The sequence below is a fragment of the Channa argus genome, chromosome 15 (genome assembly GCF_033026475.1).
Source record: "Channa argus isolate prfri chromosome 15, Channa argus male v1.0, whole genome shotgun sequence".
Lineage (NCBI taxonomy): Eukaryota > Metazoa > Chordata > Actinopteri > Anabantiformes > Channidae > Channa > Channa argus.
In genome coordinates, this window is record NC_090211.1 from 8,398,209 (window position 1) to 8,425,793 (window position 27,585).

A 27,585-nucleotide genomic window follows, 5' to 3' on the forward strand; every position below is an offset into this window, starting at 1 on the left:
TCTATAAATGCAAGAGTGTAATGAGTTCACCAGTTGAGTACGATATCCATCAAAGCGCAAAACAATTCAGCACAATCACACTGACATTCAGAAAATGGCAAGGCAGATCACTACACCCACTTGCTGGCAGGTGCAGCAGGCTGTATTGAATAGTAAGCATGAGAGTGAGTGTCATCTACCCACTATTTACTCTATGTGTTTATGCATTTATGAATCTATAAATCGTTTTGTGACTATGTGAATATGATTGGCCTGTGTAGTTCTCACAGTCTTCTACTATGTGTGGCATATTGCCCCCTTCGGGTTCAGCTATTTAAACAGTCCAGTGTTCCTAATAAGAGAGTCAACTTAACGGCGATACCAGATGCAGTCACAATGAGAGTATATGTGTGTGCATTACATTAATCAAAATAATCTTTGGGTCCTGAGCAACAATATGCAAGAGCCCTAAAAAGCCCTATGCTCTAATAATAAATACATACCGCCACCTGCTGTTCTTTTGACAACAAGACAGAGGATTAATTTAAAGGATCAGTTCCCCCAAATCTAATAAAATCCTACTTCTTTATCGCAGCTGGTAAGTGGTGTGTATGGTGTCTCATGATTTGCTAAGGTTATCAAATATTTGTGTGCTGCCAACCTGTTACAATGGAAACAAATAGATTCTTTTTTTTTTTTTTTTTACTTTAAACATTGAAAACGTCTGTACTATGTATGTTTTTTCTGCAGGTTCCATTGACTATACAGAATATGACAGAGCCTAAAAATGGTTTAAAAGGCAGTTTTATCATCCAAAATTGTTTATATAAGGTGAGAACATTATGTCATTTGTGACAATGCATCCCAACACTATTTTGAATCAGGATCTTTGGTTATTTTCCTGTGCCTCAAAAAAGTTCTAGAGGTAGTGAGCACAAAGCTCTGAATGACATACATTTAAGTGCATTTTGTTGATTGTATAAGTATTTATAAAGGATATACAAACCCCATTTTAAGGAAAGTTGGAATGTTGGGTAACATGTAAATAAAAGCACTCAGCTGAAACTTAGTTTTGACTGTACATAGTACAAAGACAACATATACTGTGTAGAAAGTGAGAAATTGGATTGTTGTTTTTAAAATATCTGCTCACTTTTATATGCAACAAAAGTTGCATATAAAAAAGAAAACATCTGTTGAAAAAGCTCCCGACTAATTGGCGGGAGCTTAAGGGACAAAGACACACACTAATACTGAATGAGCATGATGTTCACATCCTCAGGAGTTACTGCCTTAATAACAAAGTCACTGGGTTCACGAAGACCTCTAAAAACAACTGTTAGGGAAGGCAGATTGTTGCTGCATGCACAAATACAAATTAAAATAATAAAGAAACACTGCTGCTTTCTCAGGCCCTAAGCTCATTTGCAATAAACTGAGGCGAAACTGTCAAAACCTGAAAGTCTTTGTAGAAAATCATGGACGTTGTTTCTTTTATGTGCTTTATGACTTGTTATTAGCTCACAATATAAAAGGCAGCATTTGCTTTGTGGGTGCACTGATGCACACGGCATTAGTAACTAGCATGTCTATCAAAGCACCATTATGCTGCCAACCAGACAACATCTTTTTCAGAGAAAGCCTTTCTTATTTCAGCAACACAATGCCATACAACATTCTGCAAGTATTACAACAGCAAGGCTGCTTAGTAAACAAAAACCCCAAACTAAACTGGCCTGCCTGCAGTCCATTAAAATCATTTGGTGCACAACTAAGTGAATAATGCAACAAAAAACTGCTGAAGAGTTGAAAATTGGTATCAAGTAAAACAGAGAAAAAATGCCTCAGTACACACATACAGTGTTGTTACAGTGTTGTTAAAACTAGAGGTCAGGGAACACAAAGGTAAACGTGTGTGTGGTAAACTAACTATTCTGAGATGTGTCGCTGGTATCAAATTCAAAATGAGCAGCATTTAGTTTTTAAACCCAGCAAGTGTTAAAGGCATCACATTTCAACAATTCTGCAGTTCTGCAGCAATTCTTGCACTGAAATATGTACTGCACTCTTTCGTATTGCTGTTATTCAACACGTGCGTTAGTGATTGTCTTAATAATACAGTTTATACGCTGGATCATTATTTGTGTCCAGAAGGAGGCAGTGTCGGTCTACAAACACAACACGAAGCAACAGTGCCGACCTGTCCTGGCACGTGATAGGGCCTTATTTAATTATCTCGTTCACAAAACCAATAACTTCTCAGTGGGTCACTTGCAGGGAATATTAGTTAATTCAAGGCGACGACACCTATTAAGACAACCCAGTCACCTCGAGCTACTTAATTTGATGGACCATTTCATCGTGGTACGCTGCATTTATTGTATCTCCATTAAGAGGCCATGTTGGCACTAAATCAAGAGGCATAGGCCTAGTGTGCGGTGTGTTTATTTTGCTTTCCTAATAGCGATGGAGAAAATATTTATACCAGGAAATCAGTCAGCAAATGATGATTTACAGACACTTTAATTTAAAATAATCTTTCCTTTAATTGGACTTTAATTTGATCTATTAAGCTAATTGAGAGTAAAGATTTCAAATCCTAATTTAATTGGAAACATCCTATTTCTAAATATCAACACTCTTGCTGAGCCATTTATCACAGCATTCAAGGCTGCATAATGAAATAATTGCTCCACAACTTGGTAAACCTCTAAAAAAAAAGTGTGATTTAATCACTGTAACGTCACTTTATAGAATATCGCAAACGTCTGTCAGCTGTAGGACTTGAAGTAACACATCTCAAAAAGAAATTCACTAAATTTCAAAAGTCTACATGCTGATATAGACATACTGATCCTATATTTGATGCTATTATTTTGCATAATCACAATAAACGTGTACACTTTAGAGTACACGTCACGTAAGAGATAGACCCATTATGAATACAGAATAATAAGCGTTGTTTCCAGGAGTCCCATGTCCTACTGTTGCCATTATTGAGATGTCACAACGATGCCATAGGTAAAAACCAAGAAGAGCCATGAAACCATGTGACCCACAGACAATTTCTTTCCCGATAGTAGAGTCTGTTACATTTGAGTGATGTCTCAGACACGAATATTAGGAAGGCGTGGCCAGTCACCAATGTACCAGAGTTTCCAGCGGGGGCTGTGTGCGCCCGTGGTTTCGGTAGCCGACCAGACGCACAGAGTCTGTCAGGGAGACCTGAGGGCTGTGCCTCGGACAGGAGGAGACGGATAAGGTGCACCGGGTCAGTGCATGTATTTTGTCTTTTTTCTTTCCAGTTGCGACTCCGCTCCCTCACGTATCGGATGCTGAATGCAACCCATCCCCGCGTCCAGAACACACCTCTGACCGATAAACCATGGACAGTCTAGGCAGCCGCTGCAAAATCGTGGTGGTCGGGGACACGCAATGTGGGAAAACTGCACTACTTCACGTATTTGCCAAGGACTGCTATCCAGAGGTATGTCTGTTAAAAATCCAAACTTTGTCTTTTTATTCTCCAGAGGCAGGCGATAGTTGAATATGCGAGAGAGAAATTAAAATGCAACACTGAACTCAAGTTGATCACTTGTTCCGCAGGTTACGTCCACCTGCTTGAAGTCGGAGACAGAACAAGTGGAGAGGGAATTATAATTAATACATGTAAAATGAAAGTGACAGTGCTGTAATGTCTCAAGTGACAGTGGTGCTCATAAAACTTTAAGGCGTTGTCCTTATCTTTTATAATGTAATTCTATATATCCCTAAAGAGATCATCAGTTCTTGCTTGGTTGTGAAATAGTCTTCCTATTATTTTATATGTCAGCGGAATCATTTCAAATGCAACATTTCCACAAGTGCACTCATCTGAAGCCCCTGGCTGTGTAAACACATGCTTATCTTGTCCTTTATAATTGGATAACTAAAACAAATCTCTTATTTTCAGAACTACGTGCCCACTGTCTTTGAAAACTACACTGCCAGTTTTGAGATAGAAAAGCACCGGATTGAACTGAATATGTGGGACACATCAGGTAAGACACTTTCATATCTCTGTCTCTTAAAAGCTAATATCTAATCAGTTCACTCCCCGCACTGTCATTGTGTCTGTCCCTGGCTGTGACCATGGGAAGACTGCCTTCAACTTCAACTCTCCCAACTTTTCTGGCAGTCATCTCTCTGACAAATTACTTTGACCTAGCTAGCTCTATTTAGATGTCCTTTGGTTTTAGTTTTTTTTTTTTTTTTGCTTGTGACATCTGCTATTTATGATGGTTGTCTTTGCTAAACTTCGGTGCCAGCCATGCTTCCCTGCGTCTGGTGTTTGCATTCCTTCCCATGCTGTTGTCTGTGTGTGGCTGACTCTTCCAGTGCTCTGGCCAGGGTCACGACTGGGGGTGGGAGAATGGGGTGAGGCCACTGATAATTGAGACAGGATGTGCCTGAAGCGACAGTTAACTACTGTAACTGTTGAAGCATTTTTTTTCTACAAACACAAATGAACTGTATTGGTTCACTGACTTAGGAGTTGTTGTGCTGATGTGAAGGCTATCATGCTGTAAGTGGCATCCGTTAGACCCCTGAACGGAAAGCCACTCTCTACTTTCATCCCAGTCTTGTCAGTGAGGATGGATTTACTGCTCAGAGCTGTCTTGACATCTGCATGTCATCCTCTCAGACCAGAGGCTCCTGCCTGCCATCTGACCAGCAACATGGCTGAACAGTTGGAATACTGAATATGGGATTAACCCCGGGCGGACTCTTTCTTTTTACCATAAACATTCCCAAACCTAAATCTACAGTAACTTCCGGGAGAGAGGATGGGAGTATTTTTATGTTACATGGTCAGTCAGTGAAAGAATGTTGTTTTTCTTGGACCTCATCGACCCAGAGAGTAAATCTGCTTGAGCCTGTCAGTCAGGGGTCGAGGTCCTCTGGGGCTCAGCTGCCACAACAAAGGGGTTCCTTATCTAATGGTTGTAAGAACCTAATGATGTAGTGGGAATGTTGTGCTTCTGTCCATCTTTAAAACCCTAAACCACCTACGGCAGTGTTAGTTTTTAATCTTCAGCTAGGAGCCGCCCACCCCACAACAAACATGACGTCACCCAACCCATGGGGCAAATGATTGTGTGCTTGGCAGGCGTGTGTGTGTGTCTGTGTGTGTCTGTTCAGAGGTCCTTGTGTGGTGTGCCATTATTCACTGATTCACAGCAAACACAGATGTTCATATTTTCTCTCAACAAGAAAAATAATTGGCTCACACTTGGATGAAAAAGGCTTTCATCTGAAGAAAATAGCATGTCTCCCATCGTTCCTCTTTTAGAATCCGATTTTTTTTTTTATTGCTTCATCCATCTCCCCCTTCAGCTCCCATTTTCTATCTGTGTCTTTTGTCATGTACCCCAGCAGTGGCAGCAGCAGCACCACCAGTTCAATGCCCAGGCTCTGAGGGCTTGGCCACACCAAGGAATAGCCTGGAATCAGTTTATTCAGTGGAGTTTCTGTGATCTGTGGATTAACTCAGCCGGAGGTGAAGTAAACATGCGACATGCTTAGTCACAGAGTTAAATCTTTATGAACCACGACCTATGTGGGCCACTTGCAAACTGTCTTGACAGTGCTGACCTTTGAGGATACAAAGAGCTGGAGTTGGGGGAACCTCTAATAGTTATTGTGTGCCAACAGAGCGTTCCTCTTTTTTTCCATTTTTAACATAAGGAACTCCAACTAACAGTAGCCTCTGCTTGACCTACAAGTGAGTCATTGAACATTCACTACCTGTTATTTTCAAAGGACATGCAAACGGATTTCACTGTGGCACTTTCTGGTGGCACAGCTACAGTCCACTGAACAATTACAGATTGACTTTTTTTGTGTCCTCTAGTTGCTCTTCCTAAGCCACAACCCACTCCACCCTTAATATACAGCTGTTTATTTCCTGACAACCAAAGTTTTCACTCTCCTCATAAAATATATTGTCTTGCGTTTAATTTGTCTGTCTGCTGTGGTCTGGCTCTGTTTTGAAAGCATTACTGATTGCTATCGAAGCTGAGGATATTTAGGCCGATTGCGTCTCGGCTGAGTCACATTTCCGGCAGGGTTAGATGCGTCTTGCCATTAAAAATGCTTCCAGCATCCATTGTTGCAGCAAGGAATTTGACTATTGATTAGTTTGGTGTCATTAATTCAGGTTCTTCCAAGGTCTCGTCCTTGCAATAAGGGTTATAACAGGGGGTGTTCATTTAATTGAGCTTGTTACACAGTGTTAATCTGTCTGTTTGTGCATGTGTCTGTTTGTGTTGCACTCCCTAAACGAATTAGTATTTTAAGATGCATTTAGCAGAAATGGGGAGGTCGTGTGCCTTCTGGGATCCAGAGGGCAACTTTCAGCTGTGCTTTGTATTCTGCCCTGCAGTCAGTCCAGACCATCTGGAGAATTAAGTCAGTTAGAAAGAGACTGAATGGAATTAAAATGACAAAACATTGTATACATCACTATGTTACACAACTGAGCAGCCACATCGTGATGTAGTCTGGTTCAGCAATGCATGCAAGTGTGTCTTGACTTTTAAAGCAAGCCAAGCTCCTAAGTGGTCAAAATGTCAATGTGGCTTGGTGATAACTCGTGTAAGGGCCATTAGTGATTACTGTCAACACTCAAGAGACCCACTGGTAGTCAGCCAGTCTGGGTTTTTACAGAGCCTGAGGCATAATACAATCTGCCTATCTTCCCAATATGGTGAGGATGCCTGGGAAAGTGTCCCTCTAACCTTAGCCTCTGACTAATACTCCAACAAGAGGTGTGCAGTTTCTTACGAGTCCAAGTCATGACAGACTGGGTTTCCCCAAAGTTTCTACCTTAGTCGGGTACATCTGTTTCTCTTTTTCTTTCCTACTGCTTCTGTGATGCATGACCTGATTCTCATCACAGAACTGTAACTCTTACCTTCTGTTTAGTCATGCTGGAGCTTGCTTCAAGTGGCAATCCACAAATCTGTTTTTCTTTTGCTGATGTCTTTGCACTAATTGCTCATGCTGTGGTGTTCTTGCATCGTACTTCCCAGAGATCACTTGTCACTTAAGCCACATGCCAAGTTCTGTGGTTAAAATGTGAGTTTCTGGTGAGTTTCTTTGTCTGATCGCTTCCCACTTCAACAAACTTGTTCTTTCTCCACCTATTTCCAAACAAACTTTGAAAACATGAGAACATGAAATGTATCACTTGTTTTACAGTGGGGGATCTTTCTAGTAATAGACCTCCCTTACACCAGGTGTTCGCAACAACAAATATAAAAGGTTTTATGAATTGGCTACAGTTTTATAGCACCACAGTCCTTCACAGTAAGAGTTAGAAAGTAGATACATATTTGTTTGAAATGTCACAGCTTACTTCTCTCAAAGTGTTACAGTATTTTGATCTTCCAAAACAAAACAAACAGAAAATAATCAATAAGACATAAAATTAAAGAAAAAGAAAATATACAGTCCATTAATAGTACATGTTCATGCATCACATATAATAGAGTGTGCAAACTGCAAATAATATTTTATATGAGATATGGAACAATGACTGAGCAACGTAGGATACATAGAACATCATTAGTTTGGTATAATACAAAATTAGTACTCATGAATTTCAAATTAGGCAACACAGCATGGGCTGTTTAGCGCTGCCCTGGTTTGAATCCATCGGCCAGCTGCAGCCTTGCGTGGAGTATGTATGTTCTCCTCATGATTGCGTGGGATTCCTCTGGGTACTCCAGTTTCCTCCCACAGTCCAAAGACATGCATGTTAGATGATGAATTTCAAATAGTTTTTTGAAACGAGTCATCCCGTTAGAGACTTTTTAAAATTATTAATTGTGGTTGATTTATCATGAAGCAAAAGCTGTCTGTTTTTTTTTTACATTCAGCGGTGTGATTTAAGTTTGACTTGAGAGATGATAACAAGATAATGAAAATGTGTAACACTACTCCCAGTGCAAGTGAAAGTCTAGCTTTCTCTTCTCATGCACTCTTTCCAGCATTTCTAGTGTCTCTATGCTTCTTAAACTTCACATTCTCTGTGCAGTGGACCAGTAGGGCATCCAGAGGCCTGTAAAAGCATGCAGAGTTCAGTGGGCTTTCAATGCCTCAACTTTTTCCACTTGATTAATCTTTGATAGGAGGAGTGATCTACAGCTACAACAGAGGGCAGAAATAAAATCAACAGACCTCACTATGCCCTCAGACCTACAGCTTACTAGAGTTGGAAGATGCTCAGAAAGGGCTAACAGACTTGATGTGATCTGAGCATGCTGATCACAGGAGATACATTACCTGCTTTTGGCTCCCACAGTTGGTCTGTTTGGTCTGTTTCTGAATCATTGCTGTAATCTTAGACCTGGTATTAAATGATTAAATCCAGCGTTCTCCTTTTCTTTCACTTCCCTTTGAAAGATTTCCAATTTGGGAACCAGACACTGTTTAGGTGGTTACAACCCACTGGAAAGGCAGCTGCATATTTAACTGCAGACTGTAAAATATACCTTTTTGTTTATTTTTGTCGGTATCCTGAAGCAGGATGATGACACTGCTTTGAACTGCTGTTCACAAGCCTGAATGTATGCACCATGCTGAAAGCCCTGAGTATTGCTCCTACTTTTTGAATAACCAGCCCAGGGCAATAACTGCCTAAACGAAACCTGTTTTGATGATGCATAGCAGGCTGGAAGGTAGTTCCTTGCACTGGGAGAGAATGTCTGCATGACAGTTTCAGGTAATGAGTAAACAGAAGAGAGTGCAAGGTTGGTGAAATACCATACCTTAAAATAGTTTTTGTGTCAGTATTTAAAATAAAAGATATTGAAGAAGTTAGAAAAGTATCTTGTTACCTATCAGTTCCTACTTGTAAGGTTGTGCTCAGTGATTATTTCAAGGGCTGCAAGTTTTTTCTATTAGTGATTAATTTGTACTATAAAATGTCAGGAGATAGCAAAAAAACAAAAAAAAACAAACAAATGCGAATCATAAACATTCAGAGCCCAAGTAAAATAGCTTATTTTGTCTGACCAACAGTCCAAAACCCAAAGGTTTGAGATGATGAGTTCAGTGAAGGCTTTTTTTTTGCTCAAGTGACTCAGATCTGATTTTTCACAGGTGTGGCCAAACCAAACCATTAATTGATTTACATCCAAACATTGACACTGTCAGATCTGAATTTTTGTCTTTGTCTTTCAACTCACCTTTACACATGTGCACAAGAACAACAGGGACAGAGGTGAATGGAGTGTTTTATTTATTTATTTTTTTATTTACAGGGAAACTTCTGTTAAAGCCAAACTGGAAGAAACATATCACAACAGGATACTATTTGATTCAACTCTTGCATAGACAACATTATTGTTGTAAATATGTGGTTAAAATGTCTGTATCTTTCTGCTCCAGGTATCTTTGTGCTAAATCTCCACATACTGTAACTGGAATGTCTGTGAAGATATTACTCAACAGAGGGAGTTAGGTTTTGTCATCCAGCTCCTTATGAGCTTGGCAAAATTGATGTCCTCCTGCCCCCATACTTCTTGCATGAGGTTTAGGATAGGCCTATAGCCTCTGTGGCAGGCTGCACCTAAAAGTCCCTGGGATTACAATCAGTGGTTAGAGCCACAACAAGCTTCACAGGCTAAAAATCAAACAATAAATGCTCTGTATGGTATGACTAAAAAGCATATAGCATTTTAGCGACTTCTTAAATAATCATGGTCAGAATAATGTGGATAAAAATTAAATTTTCTCACCAAATCATACAAAAAATATAAATTACAAAACATAAATGTAGTACACATTTAACAGCTGCTCTACTTCTATGGCCACTTTTGAGAACCTTAAATATCTTCCAATTGAATAATATCTAAAATGCTTGGCAGACGTTTTTTTACTGTAGCATTGTCACACATGATTGCATATAACTGAAATGGCACTTACAGAAATACAGATGCATGAATACCTCACAACAGAAATAACTACAATCATTTTGACATTAACAGCTAATCCCCTCTCTGTTCTTGGCATTTCCATATTTTTTCTCTTCTTTGCAAATGTCTCAAAACTTTTTGAATAATGGTCTTGTGCACAATGCTGCACTTCATTGCACCCTGGCACTCTGAATGGGGTTGAGGACAGCCAGTAGTGCTGGCTGCAGGACTGGATGTCTTGGTACTGGAGCAGGCGAGCAGCTGGTGTCAATCCCTAGAGCTCAGGACTATGTGAAATATATTTTTAGATGATTACACAAAAGGTCAACAAACAGAAGAGGAAATGTCTGTCCGTAAGTTGCAAGAGCTATACGAGAAGATGAAGAAACTAGTACAAAAGTAGAAGAGCATCATGGTGGTGTATTGTTAGTTATCCTTCACAAATATTTATCCTCCTTTCTTGACTTTGCGTCTTTGATTGCCCATCGGTCAAGGTAGATGCTAAAGTGATACGCTGAGGTCACTAGCAGTCAGAGGCCGTGTTAGGCAGGAGGTGGGACTGCTGTCTGAAAACCAACCAGCATCACTGACAGGAACAGGTAGTCTGTAATTACCACAGAATCTACTCTCCTCAGTGACACAGTGAAACACACACTCACACAGACATCTGTACTCGCACAGGGAAGTGTAACCTGCCACCTGCATCTAGCACACATGTAATCACTTATCTGTCACTTTTACACTAGATAGAAAACATCCTGAGCAACCTACATGTCTATGTGCTCATAAACAAGCGCTATTGGGAGGCCTCAAAGGATACTGCTCCACAGTCTTTCTGATCACTTATCTTTGTCTGTGGAGCTTGTAAATGTGAAAATGTGACCCTGGAAACAACTATTAAATGAGAGCTACCACACGTTTGTTTGCCGCATCTCAGTCTCCTTGTACTGTCATCTTAATGCTGAGCAGCCAGCAAAATGTAGTAATCTGCTTAAGCACCATGTCCACTGGTGAACAGCACTGCACCCAGCTGATAGACTGTATTTGGCTTTTACTTGGTAAATGTGCCATTGGAACAATGAGTCTTAAGTTATTAGGCATTAAACATTTGCTGGACACAATTAAAATCCATCTATTGCTGTGAACGAAAATAGTACTTAAGACTTTTGATTAGCTCACACTAACTCAGATTACAAGGCCAGTATTAAAACTTGCCATACCGTGCTATTAAGAGAGGAGAATTTAGCTTGTTTAATGACTGACGGTGATTAAAAATTAAAAATGAAAATTTTAAAAGATTTGTTGGAACAAGACTTTACTATGGAAGAGACAAAGTAAATAAACAAAAATTAAGTGTAAGGTTGCACAGTAGTGGCGTTATCCATTTATTTATTCATTTGAGACCAGTTCCACCATCTGTGGTTTTTCTTCTTATCTTCTGACAAAGACAATGAGATGAAAAAATAACAAAACAATAACTCCTCCTCTTCTTGCTTGTTCAGAAGTTAACAAGTATGCATTTCTGGTTATGTTTTACATTTAAAAGGACTGCATTCTTTAGATTTGTTTAATCTTAAAACTATGAGTAAGAAACCACTCTATAATGTCAAATGTGTTCATGTATTCATGTATGTGTTTGGGCATGTGTGTGAATGAACGCGTTAGTGTATAGGAATTACCACAGCTCTGACCCCGTAACCCCTCCTATTGTTTCTCTGCTGACCAGAAGTGTAATAAGGGCTGATGAGGGCCACTGGGATGGGAGCTAGGGCACGATGAGGCTTGAAAGTGCAGCAGCTGGCCCAACTCCTCACTCCCACAATCTCCTGGGGGTGGAGGCATGGGAGGTGGGTGGGTGGTTGGGGGAATTGAAAACTGGGAAAGTGGACAGAAGGAGCAGACAGAGGGATAAGTGTACATGTGTGCTTTTCCCATCCCCATGCACCACTCCACCCTCCGAGGCTTTGTGTTGTAAGGTTTGTCGTGGCACTCTTGGGACTTGACCCACTGTGGTCTTTGGGGAAGTAGACTAACAAACGCCAACTGTGCCACACTTTTAAACCACTGAAGCCCTCTAGTTTATGCAAAACAGTCATCTACATATATGTCATATGGCAAAATAAAACAGTCCTGCAGACGATTTAATGCAGTGCTTCTGTCTGTTGTGTTGGGAGACAGAGGAAGCATGCTTTAGTTGGGCAGCATTTGTCTTCATTGACCTGAAGTAACAGGAGCAATGGCTCGATGCAAAGGAATCCATTTTCACACAAGGAGGAAGTACAAAGTAATTAATACTAAATGCAGTTACTTCAAGGACACATGGACGGGACCAGATGAATTGAAATTGTTCTTATTTGAAATGTTAAGCATTTTCATTAATAATAAATAACAGACTAAATGTTAATAATCACCCGCAAACAAACTTTTCAACAGCCCTGTGACTGTAATGTAATTACAAAAACAAACTACTTTGTTACTGCAGCATTGTGCAGGTGTTTTGTTAAATTCCCTTTAACAAGATACACAAAACTCTAACAACAGTGAATGCCTCAGACATCCAGGCAGACAGAAGACCACCCCAGGGACCTGTGACTTCCTGTGTCAATCCACTCCCTCTGCCAAGTGCAGCAGAACCCGATGCAGGGCCAGCTTTGATCAACCCACTTAAAACAGCCACACTGACTGGTTCCTCTGGTCCCAAAACTAGCAGTAATTGCTTATTAAAGAAAGAAGAAGACCCAAAAGAATGACTTAAAGACAAACAGATAAAAGGGCAGCTCAGGTTTATTTGAAGTATAAATACGCAGAGCTGAGATAAACAGTAAAGAGGGCAAACTTATCCAAATGGGTTAAGGAGGAGATCACAATCCAGAACGCAGATTGGTCAAACAGTCTGATAACAGGTAAAATCTGAGGACTGGAAGGCTACAGTGAATGCACAGTAGACAGGGAAATGATGGTGAGGGGGTCTGGTATATGAACAGGTGAGTCACACACACAAACACACACTGGAGCACACACTAAAGGAGCAATACCAAAGCAAAAGCAGCTGACTGTAAAGAGATACAGGGAAAAGGCTGTCTTTCACCTCCATCCTTCATCCCCCATCTGCACCTCACTCACACACACTCGACAGATCCCATCATTTATGGATGACTTTATTTATAAACAAGATCCAATGCGCTCTCTTTCTTGCTGCTGCTGCTGCTGCTTTTGTGGAAGGGAAATTGCACTTGAAGTAGTGCCATGTCTCCCTGGTAGCTTCCCCAAGGGGCTGCAGAGTGGGCTGGGGGATAGATAGCACCATGATAGCAATGCGTTTGGATGGTTATGCACTGGAGGAAGTGGAGTTGATAGAGCTTAGGATGTCCTTTTCCACTCGCAAGTTTTCTTTCATGTGCCCGCTTGAATATTCTCACTTCTGCTTTCATATCAGACAGAAAGTGGTCAACACAAAGCATTAGTCAGTGATTTTGCAACTTTTAACGAAAATCCTCGAGCAGAACAAATTTCAAAAGGAAACTCTATGAGATTGAAAGATGTGTAGCAGTAGAAATAACGTATGTGATCTCGGCTGTTTTACAGCTGCAAAGGAATATAGAGATGGATTTGAATATGTGAGTGTGTGAGAGAGGAGATGGTCTCTGAGGCCTGCAGGCTTTTCAGAGTGGAATTCATTATGGCCTGGCAATCACCTGTACTTGGTCAAAAATTAAAGGGAGCGTCTAACATTGGCAGCAAACGTCAACAATTTGATAGCAGTTGAAAATGGTCTTGTAAAACAAATGGAGTACTCAATGCAACTTGTTTTTTTTATTGTATCTTTGCCAAATGGATGTCCTCTATATAATCTGCATGTTCAGGGAACCACTGCCAACATAATGTACTTTTAACATTTTAGTTAACATTGTTAACTAGAGCTAATTGAAGTAACTGTAAACAATGTAAAAATTACTTTCTTTACTGCCACTTGTTGGTAGATATACACCTATTTATTTATTAAATAATAGGTCTTATAAAAAGGGATGAGAGAGGCCAGACAAGGTGCGTAATTCTTTATTTCAGAATACACATTTTGCATCCTTAAGTGTGTAATGTTAAGTTTGACTTATTGTGGAGCAGGGGCTCCTCCATCTACACAGTGAGACAGATAGGGGTCATGTGATCTGATCAACCTTTAAGGAGTGAAACTGGATATTCCAACTAACCTCTTTTTAAAAAAAAACAAAAATACCACATCCCTTCTGAGATTCTTCTGTTTTTATTCATTCAAGTTGAGTAAGAAGACAAAAACAAACAAAGCAAAAATACAGTCTGTTTTGGGAATATAGGAACCAGTAGGGGTACAACACAGATTGGTTTAAGAGGCAAAAGAGGTTGTGCAAAAAACAAACAATACTCAAGTAGGCATCTGGTGTTCCTTAACTTGCTCGTGTCTGTTTTTTTTAAACGGTGTTATTTGTTAGATCTTGTCCAAACACTCTCCTGCTGCCTCTTTGATGAGACTCAATGGTTCTGGAGTGAGAGGCACAGAACTTGACACACAGAAATGGATTAAGTTCTGCGTATGCTCCCTCCACACAGCCAAAAGTCTTTCACACCTACTTGACTTCCTCACACAAACAAACAATAGTGGGGTTTATACAAAAAGATCGAAACACATGAACATCTAAAAGGATTTAAGTGTCAACTACAATGTAGACTGCCACACCAAATCTGCAGTCATTTGAGGCTGAAGGGGAGAACCAAAGGATGTCCGTGAGTTGTGTTTTTTCTTTTTTCCTTTTTTTTTTTACAAAGCAATGGAAAGAATTTATAGATTGTCAGAAGAAGTGAGCAACAATAGAAGCTCAGTGATCTTTGAAAGCAATGTGCAGCATGAACCAAGCCTTAGACGGGCACAAAGATCAAACAACAGCACCAGAAATGTATAGCTATCTCTCTGGTGGAATGAAGGTGCGTGTATCTGTGTGTGATTATTATTAAAGTAGAGCTGGGGGCGAGGAGATTTTGAAGCAGACACACTACTATGTCTCCATAGCCCAGGGGCCTGCAGGAGAAAGAAAGTAAGGCCGTGTTCAGACAGACTTTTATTCTGCTTCAATTAATTTAAATGGCTGATGTGTGCTGGCATTGGGGTGGTTGGTTACCTCAAGATCAGCATGTTCACCTGGATACTTTGTTTTGGTGTTTAATAGGCTTTAAATACAAAACTCCATTCCTCCAGAAGCATTACCAGATTGTATTTCCCTGGTACTAAAACTACATCACTGTCAATGTAATCCTTTGCGTTGTTTTAATATGTGGGAAGGCATCTGTATGAATATAGCCCACTGTTGCCCTGTCCCCTACTTGTCCCCTACAGCGCTGTGGCCAGCTCAGCTTTTCAACCTGCAATCGGATGACAGACAGAGGCATTAACTCCTCTGCAGCAGAACTCGGAGCATATCCGTGTAAGGTGCTTGACGCCCTTCAAAGGCTGTACCTTCTCCAGTGGGAATGCACATGGACTTTGATCAAAATCCCCTGTGTGAAGGCAGCAGGCATGGAAGGTTAATGGCCATTTAACCTAGTGTCACCTCCACTGTCCTGGCTGTGTTCTAATACCTGTGAAAGCCTGACACAGCCATCTCTATTACAGATCATTTGCTTTAGTTGAGTACGTGTCTATAGTATATACAGTTGTGTAGCCCATATGACAGACAGACTCTATAACAGGCTTTATTACGGTTAGCTCCTCTGGATTTAGTTGATTTTTCACTTAAAGATTCACTGCCTCCACGGACCCAAGGAATATAGTGTGTATTGAGGAGATCAAAGCTTCAAATGGTCTGTTTATTTGTCTGCTGCTTTTACATATTGCACTAAATCTGGCCAGTATTTCATGAGATGGTGTAATCCGAATGTTGTAATTGCGAGCTAGGTTCAATATTTCAGACATATAGACCTTATATCATTAGTGATCATTTTGTAAAAACTCAACATTAGACACATTTATGCAAAAGATTTTATTCAGAAGAAATGACTAATGAAATAAAAAGTATTGGATTCAGAAAGAGTGATAGGTTTACATTTGGAAAAATATGTATTTTGATTTATAAGATTAATCCAATGAAGCCAAGAAGTAGTAGAAGCTGTACTGCCTCCTGTTTTTGAAATTCTTCACTGTCAGTTAGTGAAAATAAATGGGTCTCTGTTGTGTCGGGATTCATATATGTTTGTATGCAATACTCTTAGTTGTCCTTTTCTATGTGAGAACCACAGATTTTGTGGTGGGAACACATTCTTGAAACATGGCATGTGCTTACAGGGCGGATTGCATTGTTTGCTCATGTTTTTACTGTGCTGCATCAAAAACAAACGTGTGTACCAAACCTAATGCACTTGTATGATTTTACTACCCTATCTGGGCCAAAATGACTAGCTAACAAGCTACAGAGGTTGCTAAACTTCAATGCCCACTGATAGCCTACTGGTGATTTTGCATGTTTTACCAATTTAAAAGGTTGTGCGATTTAGTATTGCACAACCATACGGCAACAACCACAAAAACCGCCAATAATTAAAATATAAAAGTGGTAATTCAACCAATGTGCCAACTTTACAGCCAGTACTAGTTGAAAATAATGCAAGGCAAAGATAATAAATATTTTCGATGTTGATGAGACTATATACAATTGTATATGTTTGTGAATGTGCAAAACACAAGGAGAGTAATAGAGAAGCAGAGGCCGAGTATCTGCTGGAAGCAACAAGACTGTGTGTGTGTGTTGTGTAAGCAGACAAAGGATTATGAGCCCAAGGCTGGTAGCTGCACTTTCAAACTTGGCGTCTAAGCAGATCTTTCTATAGCAACTAGCTACTAACACCAAGATCCCCACATTGATACCTTAATGTAGTAGAGGAAAGTAGGAAGAGCATACACGATCAGTGTGAGTTAAAATAAAAAATAAAAATAAATAAAAATGAGCTAAGGTGTGTGGTCATTCACCAGATTTAACCATAACCTGAATCAGACTAAAACCTACTATGCCTTTAGCAATAATATAGTATGCAATCATTTAGCACCAATTAACATAGACATATAACAGACTTTGCCCTGACACTGGCTTGTTCGTGCTTGCAGGCAACCAGATGTGTATTTGTCCATCTTTTTAACTAATAGATTTGAGCACATTCAGTGGCTGTCAGCGTGAACAGTTCTTTGTTTCTAATATCATCAGATGGGTCGGGCCATGTGTCTCTTGCCATTCCACAGTGTGTGAAGTCATGAAGGTAATCAAGAGAACTGTAGCTACTTGGAAATACATGAAATCAATCGCCATTCATTCCTTTTGAAAGGGTATGGAGTGCAGTAAAAATGAACTGGTTAAGACTGCTAAGTTACCAGATGAACGTGACAGGGCCATTGGGGTCAAAGAAAGGATTACGATTCTTTGTTCTACAGAAAATCGTGTCCTTACCGGCACTGGACAGCAAAAACAGAAGGTTTTAATATGATAATATCATGACTCATTATTACTGAGCTAAGGCAGAAAGCTGCTAAGTGCAGGATTGTGGGAGAATGAGTCCATGTAAGTGGTCCCACAGTGTAGAATTGGCATATTGCCCTTTTTTCTACTGCATTTTTCTACTTTCGATTGTTAGAGGCAGCCATTCATTTACTGTATTTATTGTCTGATAAATAAGTGAATCAGTTGGTGTAAAACATCCCAAATGAACAAGCATTTGTTACATTATTTTCACTTAAACTGCATTAACAAACTATTATATTGCAATGCTAACCAAAATAAGTTAATCCTTTATCTTCACTGTGATGGATTACAGAGCATAGTGTTTTTCATATCATATGAAACATAATAAGAATCTGTGGTTTCATGGATTAGGTCTACATGGTTTCTAACTAATATATGTAGTGTGTTAAGATAATGTTGTTGCTGTCAGACAGGATTTTACAAAAAGTAGCAAAATCGTGTCCAGTTTTGCGCCAATCAGGAGTGTTGGTACAAAAGTTTTACCATGGGAACAAGGTCAGTGGCACCATATGAGGTTGACTGTATTGGATTTTGAGTGTGGGACTGTAAAAGAAAGTTTCGTGCAGGCTTACATTCACACAATAAAGCACATGCTGCCTTGTGCAGCAGTGTGATGCACTGGGTCAAAGTAACTCCACCTTCTCTCGATTTATATCTTTGCAGCAATCTCTGTTCGTCTCTGTTTGACTAGAACCCTAACTGAAAGGAGCCATAACAGTTCACACATACACACATCTGTAACACATTAATGGACCTGCAGCAATGAAAAGTCTCCTTAGTGTCTTAAAGGATGCAGCTCCTTTTCTCTCCCACTTGTCAGTGTTCAAGAGTCATTAGCCTCCGTGATCCCCTCTCTCCTCACTCTTTTCCTCCATGCTTCCTTTCAGGGCTTCACATTGAATCCATTTGCATCCCTTCAGGTTGCTACGATACTCGGCCACCCTAAGTCTAAATGTTTTGCTTTGAAGGTGTATTTCAAGAGTAAAACAGCTGGAGCAGAAAAACAACGACGCAGTGTGTCGAATGTGCTTTGTTTTGGTTGTGACTAACTTAACCATGATAACTGTTTGCGTTTATGTGGTGATTTGGTTCCATGTGCCTGGCTTTTATCTGTGTGCACGAGTGTCTAGCCTAATGAGGCTGTTAGTTGATGTTGACCCCATGCCATGTGTGCATAAACACATAAGAGAGCCTTGAGCCAAAGACTATTATTTTCCCCTCACTCATAATGGTGTGCTTTTTAGCTCTGTATGAAGTGAGCATGTAACAAACAGAGAGAAAGCAGAAAAAAAGTCCTGCTGTGTTACAGATTGATGCCCTGAAAACAGGAAGGCTTTGTTAGATGCTGGTGCACACTCGGTTTCACGGGGTTCCTAAATTATCTTCATCAAAATGGGCCATTTTTGCTTTATGTTTTAAATTTAGTAGTTTATTTGTCCTCATAAAATGGAAATTCTCACAGAGCAGAAAGTTTGAATGAGCAGAGAGAGCTGTCGTCTTTCAGACAGATTGTCCCTATGGGGTAGTTGATGTGTCAGGGGACAGAAAACATAAATGAAGTCATACCACATACCCTCAAGCCTTATTACTGTACATTAGAGCTACACTAAGTTGTCTGCCTCAACATCTTCTGGGATATTTCTGGCCTTTGATGGAGCCCTTTGCGTGGTGCAGCAGCATGGCTTAACGCTAATTAGCCCTGTGGAAATAAAGACCGAAATCCACACTCCACTGTGAGATATGCTGGTGCTAAATCAGGCTAATGTTAATGCTGGAGGAGGTTTTGTGAGGGTTGTTTTATGCGCGTCCTTGGCACGACGTGGCAGGGTCTTGCTCCTTGCCAGGCGCAATGGTTTTTAGGGGTTCCTGCCAGGCTTTGCTCCCCTCCCTCACCCTCCTGCCCCATCCATCTCATCCTACCTCTGTCTGAAATTCAATTGACCTTTTGTTCCACCTCACAGTCAGTGGGCACAGGCCAGCTCCACCAATTGCCAAGCCAGAGATCTCATACTTCTTTATTTGATCAGTCCTTCCAAGTCCAGTGCTTTCATTACCTACCCAAACACCCACTACACACCCCCACACCTCCATTCCTCCTCAGCTACATCCTCCTTTATCTCTGGTCATGTGGTCATGGGGGGGCATTTCAGGTGGTGGAAGTAATATATTTTACAATTGTGGAAGAAAACTTTTTTCCTGCATCTTTTCCTCCTACTTATGTTCTTGATCAGTGTGGTGATTGGCTTTTATTTGTGACTGCTCTGCTCATTTTTAAACACAGCACTTTTTCCCCTCTCCCCTTACTCAGAGGACTTTTTTCTGACTTTGCTAAAGTGCTGATGTAGCTGCTCTGTCGCTCAGGGCAGAAGAGCTCAGAATTGCTGTGCTGTGACAAGGCCTGTCGTGACCATGACCTGCCAATCATTTTGATCTTAGGGATTGACAAATTGATCCCAATGGCCTCATTTCAATCACTAATTACATCTTAAGTCAAACAAGCACCACTGATTCAACCTTTCTTCATCTGACACCTTGTCCCCTTTATGTGGATTCTCCTTTAATTCCTTGGTCACTTCTCTCATTACCGCATACTTCCGCACCTTGCCCTCACCTAAGCCTCAAAGGCATTTCATTCCCCTCACACATGCTCTTCTTCAACTATAACCTCGGCGTAGGTCTGCTGCACTGTGATACATACTAAAGAACAACTTCAGCAGCTGCAGCACCTCATGTGTGACCACTAACTATCAGAGCTTGCTGTCTTACAATGTGTGCTTTGCTGGACTTAGCATTCATGTGATTGCACTTTTTGGGAAATGTTAAAGTGCAAGTGCCTGTGTGTGTGTGTGTGTGTGTTCGTGTGTTTGCACAAAACTGTAGTCATCTTGTGTTAATAAGATGACTACAGGACTGTGAATTTCCAATTTAATCCTGTATAGTGTAGGTTAAAATTAGTGTTATTCTCTTTTCTATTGGATTTGATCATTAAAAATGTAGAAGTAGACGAATCAAGAATGTGAAAATCATTCAACGGCCCTTTAGTTAATCACATAATTTAAAGGCACCCTCTTAGATTTTTCTACCTGAGTGGGTGCTAATGAGCATTTGTTTCATCATTGGGCTCCACTGCACAGTATATGTTTTATCTTGTGTTTAAATGCATGATTCATTTGCACCAAGCAGGATCTACAGTTAAAACTGTGAAAACAAACTATATGATCACAAGTTGTGTCACCAGAATTAGAACTATTAGGTTGAATTTTTTTCTCTATTTAAGACAAAGTATTGGTATATATTTCATGCATGTGATTCTGCCAGAGGAGGTCTCTAGTGCTCTCTAGGCCCAGAATCAAAACATGTTTAGGGATTTTATATAAATAAAAAGAGCACCGTTTTGGTGTAGAATGTCTCTGTAACACACTCGATCTGTGATATATGAACGTTCCCTGGGTAAGGTCATGCTAGAGGGGTGATCATTCATATTGTCAGGTGTATCAATGCCACAGTAAAATAAGATAAGTTAGAAAGGTGGTGTAAACAATGCATTTTTGGATGAAAAACTCAATAAACAAAATTGTGTCGCTAACTTCAGTGTCTTGAATGTGAAGCCTCTGTTCCATTGTTCTCAGTAGGGAGGCAGCAGGTCACCACAGGACAGCCAGATAAAAGATTAAGGCTAATGGCCACATGCAACAATTTTTATAGTGTAATTCCATTATTAACAAAGTGGACATAGGAATCTATGATCATCGCATTGGTTTTTATGATTTTAAGGGATTAAATATTGCACAAATCACTAAGAGTTACATGTAGTCACTAATCCTATTTTTCGTGACTCTACATTTATGCACTGAGGGTACTGTTGTACTCAAAATGTAGGACCTCAGGTCTGTGCCAGCTCTCAAGGGAGGCAGGATGGAGGATGCCCACAACCACAGGCACATTTGCCCAGGACCCCAGATATTTTTACAACCCTCTTAATGAGAGCTGTGAGAGAGTCAGGAGTCGTGTAACCAAGTGGCTTGTGAGCATACGAGGCGCCGCTCTGACTTCAAATAGATCAAGGCACAGAAATGAAAAGCAGGAGTGGCAAGAAGCTTGTGAGGGCATGTGAATATCATGCAGTTAGGAAAAAAATTTAAATATTTAAAACAAGGACCATTTCCGAGAGAGACAGGAAGAGGGATGAGTTGAAAGAATTAAAGTGTTCAACCTTTAGTTTGGCCTTTGTGCTGGCATTCACTGTCTTTACAAGACGATTATGGATTGTGTGCACAAGTTCTCTTGTCCTCAACCCACTATAATTCACTTTGGAGTGTGTATGTGTGTGTTGGCTTCCCTGAATAACCTCTCAACATTCTTCATGACGCACTGTGATGAAAGGAGAGCTCTACTGTGTAGAAACCCAGGAGACAAAGATATTCAAATATGTGCACACAACTCTTAAGATCAAGCCTCATTTCCATCTGCAGTGTGTGAGCGAGAGCATTTAAACTGCAGCATGCCCAAGTGTGCAGCACCCTGCGTTAATAAGCTATTCATGTATTAATGACCTTTAGATGACGTTCCAGTATGTTTGTAATTGACGGAATAAGCCATATGGTTAGCATGGAGAACCTCATGGTGTAAAATCAAGTTGAAAACAAGTACAAACAGGAATTTCTCAAGAATGACCTTATGCCATATGTTATTGTGTGTCTGCAGGTTCCTCTTATTACGACAATGTGAGGCCTTTGGCGTATCCTGATTCAGATGCGGTTCTCATCTGTTTTGACATCAGCCGCCCAGAGACTTTGGACAGTGTCATAAAGAAGGTCAGTGTTTTATATTTAATCTACTATTCTCTACAGTGTGGATCAGCTTTTAATATCTGGTTTGACACTGGAAAACTAACCAGAAAAAATCCGCTTGTCTCTGATCAGCATCTTGTATCCATTCAGATTTCTGTGCCAGCAACTTGGATTTTCATGGCTCAACAATTGAACAAATCAGCATAGAGTTCAGAACCTCCCGTTCTTTATCTAATCAAAATGTCCATGGATACTTGACCCTCGTCGCTCTGTGGAGTGGAAGGTCAAAGTGAAGAATGAGAGGAGAGCCTTTGTTGCTATGCGGGTTCGAGAGGATTATTAGATATGCAAATTGGCCATGCCAGCTATATCAAAGAGCTGCTGCTGAGCCTGTTCAGGAGAACTAGAAATTGCCTTTCAATAGACTTTTAAAGACTTTTAAAGTCTATGTTTTATGCAGAACCGTTTGCCACATGGTGGCAGTTAACATTTGTAAGGTGCCCTGTGGTTCATTCTGTTTCTGGAGGTGAGAATGGGTGGTGGCTAAGTGCGATACTGCTCGGGTGGGAATGTGGTCAGACTGTGTGCCACACATATCGTGAAATACCTATTGTGTGCTGTATGTAGAGACACCCAGTTTAATGGTCTTATTTACATGCATGTGTGTCATGTAAAAGAGGTCTGTGCCTTTTAGTAGTCGCTCATCTTGAAGCCATGTGTGCATGTTTGCCTTTGAACTGCAACCCTTGTGGGCCGAAGACGGTTCCCATGGTTGGCCTATTGACGTGTTTAGTGGTCTAAGGGAAACTGGTAAAATGCCCCTGCAGACTTTGTGGATATAACCCGAAACACCTTTTTTAACCAAAGAATATTTCTCAAGCCTCACTGCACTCTGTCAACAGGGGGAAGTTGAGCTGCCCTCAAGCTTTTGGTTTTCCCATAAATATCTTGGCAGGGTCTACATGACCCCAGACCCCTAGCTGTCAGCCTGGTAACTTCTGAAATCCAGGGGCACATGGAAATTCTGTTGCACCACCACCATCCCAAAATAGACTAGACATAAACAGGTCACAGAGGTTGCCGGTTGACAGCTGGTGAAGGAGAGAGGGTAAAACAATCAAAGCTTTTGAATGGATGTTATTGATAGAATAGAGATGGGCTCTAGAGGTCAAAGGTTATTTTCAATGTGAAAGTATGGACACTGACTGCACACTGCATGTGGAATATTTCAGAGCTGCCTGCTGCCATCGTGTTGTGCTGAGTTTCAGAAGTGACATTTAATCTCAGGGTGATTTTAGAAGGTAGACTGCTCAACCTTTTCAGTCCACAACCTGAAATAGATTTGTTGACTGGACTGCATGAGGAAAGTATAACAGAATTCAGGTAGAGCAGAAACCTGAAACAAGCTGACATGAATAACGTTCTTATGGGTCTTTAACATGTGAAATAAAACTTTTATTTTGCAGTTGGAAAGTAAAAAATCAGTTATAAAAGACATTTATACCAGTGCTGTTACTTAGAGCTGAAATTATTACCTAATTAATTAATGTCTAATTTGACAAAATATTTGAATATACAATTACTTTAAAGTACAAGTTAACAGTGTCTTGTTTTGTCTTCGGATTATCTTTTGATTCATTTATTTGATGTTTAGTGTGTAAAATGTCGATATGATATAGATATAAAGTGTAGATATAAAGCACTTTAGAATATCAAAAGTAACTTCAGATTGTTTGTCTAATTAACAGTAAAACCTCCCACTATTTTAATTTTACAAAAGTATAAAAAAAAACATACAAAATATACAACATACAAAACATACAAAAACATTTTAATTTTCCTTCTATTCTTTAGCTGACCAAATGCCTTTTATCAGGAGAGCATAAAGTTCCCTCAAGCTAAGGCATAACCAGTGATGTATCTCCTGTTTTCCAGTGGCAAGGAGAGACGCAGGAGTTTTGCCCCAATGCTAAAGTGGTGCTGGTGGGCTGCAAGCTGGACATGAGGACAGATGTCAACACCTTAAGGGAACTGTCCAAGCAGCGGCTCATCCCTGTCACCCACGAGCAGGTGAGAACAAGCACATAATGCATATCTGAGAGGGCCAGGGGAAGAGATAAATAACAAGTGAGGGAATTGGCCCTGGTAATAAAGACAGATTTGAAAATAATAACGGATGAAGAAAGGACATTAGAAAGCAATCTGGCGATAATATGTGATCTTTCCATCTTGGATTAGCAGTGGCATGGCCTCTCTGGTGACTTCCCACAGGAAGGGAGTGTAAGAGAAGGCTCATGCAACACAATCCGCCACCGCAGTGTAAGAGCTGTAAGAAGCCCCCATGGGACGAGTTGCTGGGGTTGGTGTTTTGACCGAAAGTTGCTGACAATCGATGTAAGGTTGCTTATGGTGTGGGCTGCAGACGAGGCGCGGGTGGTTAGTGGAGTTTATGTCTAGGGACACATGATTTCCTTGAAATGAAACATTCATGCAGATTTAGGGATTTTCAAAATGCATGGTGAATAGAAAACAGACATTGATAAATGAATGAGCCCTTTTATCGCATGCCGCCATGACCTCTTAGCCGAGGGAGTGGGGAGAAGAGGGAGAGGATGATAAACTGTTCTGTAAATCTGTGAATTTTAATCAGCTTTCAGCGTGTTCATTTTGTGCTCTCCTGTGTTGGACATACTAAAAGTGAAGGGGCTTTTTCACCACCACACAAAAGCTGTCAGAACAAAGGAGCCTTTTTTCCACTGCTGTCTGAGAGCTAAAAGCACAAAACATCAGCAACTGAAAAACAGACAGGTCATGTAAATAAGATACATAAACAAAAGATGGAGTTTCAAACCACAGAACTAATGTAAAATAGCTGGGGACTATTTGTGGCCAGGCCTACATTTATCTATTGTTTTGCTCCTTCTCTGTGACTATTTTGGTGTAGTGCTGCTACTGTTTGTCCCTCTAACATGCCCAGAAAATGTGTGTCACACAGCAGTTGCCAGAGGTGGGCACAATAAACATTTTGGGACTCTAATCCAATAGCCTGCTTTGTTATCCTGTTGGTGATCTTAAATTAAATTCCAAAACAGCTGAGGACTCACTGGCGAACGTCACCACCGCATGAACTCCAGACATTTCTACACTAATCTGCCCAAGATGCAATCGAGCTTTTCCACTTGTCAGATCGGTCTCTACCTTAGCCTCTTCCCACCTCTGAATCTAGGTCTGCCATTCCACTTAATGAGGACTTCATTGCATCTTATATGAGGCTCAGTGCACAACTGTGATAAAAATCAAACTTTGTCCACTGGGAATGAAAGCTCTCTCTCTGTGTTGGACATCATGCAATTCAAGGGTCACGAGAAATGCAGTCTCGTCTCATCCGTTACAACCATTGCATGTGTTGATGCTATATGAATGTGGGTTTAAAGTCTGATCCAAAAAGAGAAGATAAGGCTTTGCTGTACTATACTGAAGGAAGAGGCAAAGGGGCTGTAAAATTAAATTTGTCTCTGATTTGATCTCAAACAATTTACTGTCTCAATTAACTGGCTCCACTGTAACATCACTGAGGGGTAAGTTGTATAGTGCTGGAGGAATTCTGTTAGAATTGAGTCTCTCTTTCTAAATAACTGCATGGACCATGTCAACAATGTCACAGTGGGCTCTGTGCCGCTCTGTTTTCAATCGGTTATCCCCAGACTGAGGAGTCAAAGCATCTACATTATTCATGCTTCAAATGGAGGAGCCTTCATTTGTCTTCAGTCGCGTTTAGATCATTGACATTTAGTCTATGCTTAAGATTGACGGCTTTGTCTCAGGATTGCAGCCACTTTCAGGGGGACATTCATTCTACCACTGTTGAGATGTAGTGCCTACATATGCCAAGGTACAAGAAAGGATAGGGTGGGTATCGTAAAATGTCAGCTTCTTTGTACTGTAAGCGCTCAAACAGCACCTTGATGTGAAGTAAACCCATTTCTGACATAGCTAAAAGCCTGAGAAGAAAAGCCTTAGAATAGATGCTGTATTACGGGCAGTAGTTCTAGTGCTATATGCTGTAAACATTTGCTTGCTTGCTTGCTAATAATCTTATACTTTGTCTATCTTTGTGTCACAGGGAAGCACAGTAGCTCGTCAGATGGGGGCAGTGGCCTATGTAGAATGCACCTCCAAAGTCTCAGAGAACAGTGTTCGAGACGTGTTCCACATCACCACCCTGGCATCAGTGCGGAGGCCACACAAGCCACAGTTAAAACGCAGTAGTTCTCGCAGGGGCCTAAAGCGAGTTTCACAGCTCCCTCTGCCGCCCCTGCCAGGTCGGACTGAGCAAATGGACCAGGCACCAGCCATGAGAAAGGATCGGGCCAAGAGCTGTGTACTCATGTAAAGACTAGTATTATAAATATGTATTTGTACATATATATATATATATATATATATATATATATATATATATATATATATATATATATATATATATATATATATATATATATATATATATATATATATATATATATATATAAACACAGAAATATATAACAGAAGAGGTCTATTTATTATTTTGATTTTTTTTCCTCTTATTTACAGTTTTTGCACTGAGGGAAAAACACTGCATTGAAGAAACAAATGCTATGGATGTTTTATTTCTTTTGGTTGTCTGTTTGCTTATTTTCTGAACGGTTTACATAATTTGTGTTATTCTGAAATAATGGCAAATTTGACCAACCCTTTGAACCCGCGGAAGCTGTGAGAATGGAAGTGTCTTCTAATTCTAAGTATTACCACTTTAATAAAGTGGATGGCACAGTACAGTAGCAGGGAGGAGACTGAAGTGTGCATGAGGAGAACCATGTTGAAGCAAAATGTGTGGAAAATGAGCTTGTTAATTTCTTAGACAGCTCTGTGGATATGAGGACTAATTGTTAAGCTGCACTGTCTAATGCAGGATCATATTGCCATATTTGAGAGGAAAAAGTAATGCTGAAAATGGATTCTAGTCATTAGGTGAGGGATGGCTCAAACCAAACATTTAGAAATGAGATTTTTTAACAGTGACTGAAGGTGTGTGTGAGCATTACTACCACAAGTGCATTTCAAAGAAACAAGTCACAACATATCTGATATTTTGTGCATTTTAACTTTTCTCATCAACTCTAATTGTGTCAGTTTTATTCACTCAAGCAAATGCTGTTATTGCTATTTTAAAGATGTGTCCTTGTGGAAAATAAAGTGGTAAAATGTTAGGGCTATTTTGTTGTACTTTTTCTAAAATCTAAAATAAAGCAGGAGCTTGAGTATATAGGAAGAGGA

General features: G+C 40.3%; 1 protein-coding gene across 2 annotated transcripts; it reads left to right on the top strand.

Moving 5' to 3' along the window:
- Nucleotides 1–743: 743 nt before the first annotated feature.
- On the top strand, nucleotides 744–27,585 carry rnd2 (Rho family GTPase 2). 2 transcript variants are annotated; one of them, XM_067478523.1, is made up of 7 exons: nucleotides 744–810; nucleotides 3,285–3,466; nucleotides 3,932–4,019; nucleotides 22,181–22,290; nucleotides 24,202–24,336; nucleotides 26,390–26,655; nucleotides 26,863–27,585. In XM_067478523.1, the coding sequence occupies exons 2-7, from the start codon at nucleotides 3,365–3,367 to the stop codon at nucleotides 26,891–26,893; spliced, it is 732 nt and encodes a 243-aa protein (XP_067334624.1). In that variant the 5' UTR covers nucleotides 744–810; nucleotides 3,285–3,364; the 3' UTR covers nucleotides 26,894–27,585. The 2 variants fall into 2 exon arrangements, with proteins under 2 accessions (XP_067334624.1, XP_067334623.1); XM_067478522.1 differs by lacking the exon at nucleotides 744–810 and having other exon boundaries at nucleotides 2,912–3,466.

Bases quoted from the DNA above. Each gene is read 5' to 3' on its own strand.
- rnd2 (XM_067478523.1), top strand. From the start codon at position 3,365: ATGGACAGTCTAGGCAGCCGCTGCAAAATCGTGGTGGTCGGGGACACG. The intron at 4,020-22,180 runs GTAAGACACTTT...GTGTGTCTGCAG, and splicing joins GAATATGTGGGACACATCAG to GTTCCTCTTATTACGACAAT. The intron at 26,656-26,862 runs GTAAAGACTAGT...TCTTATTTACAG, and splicing joins GCCAAGAGCTGTGTACTCAT to TTTTTGCACTGAGGGAAAAA.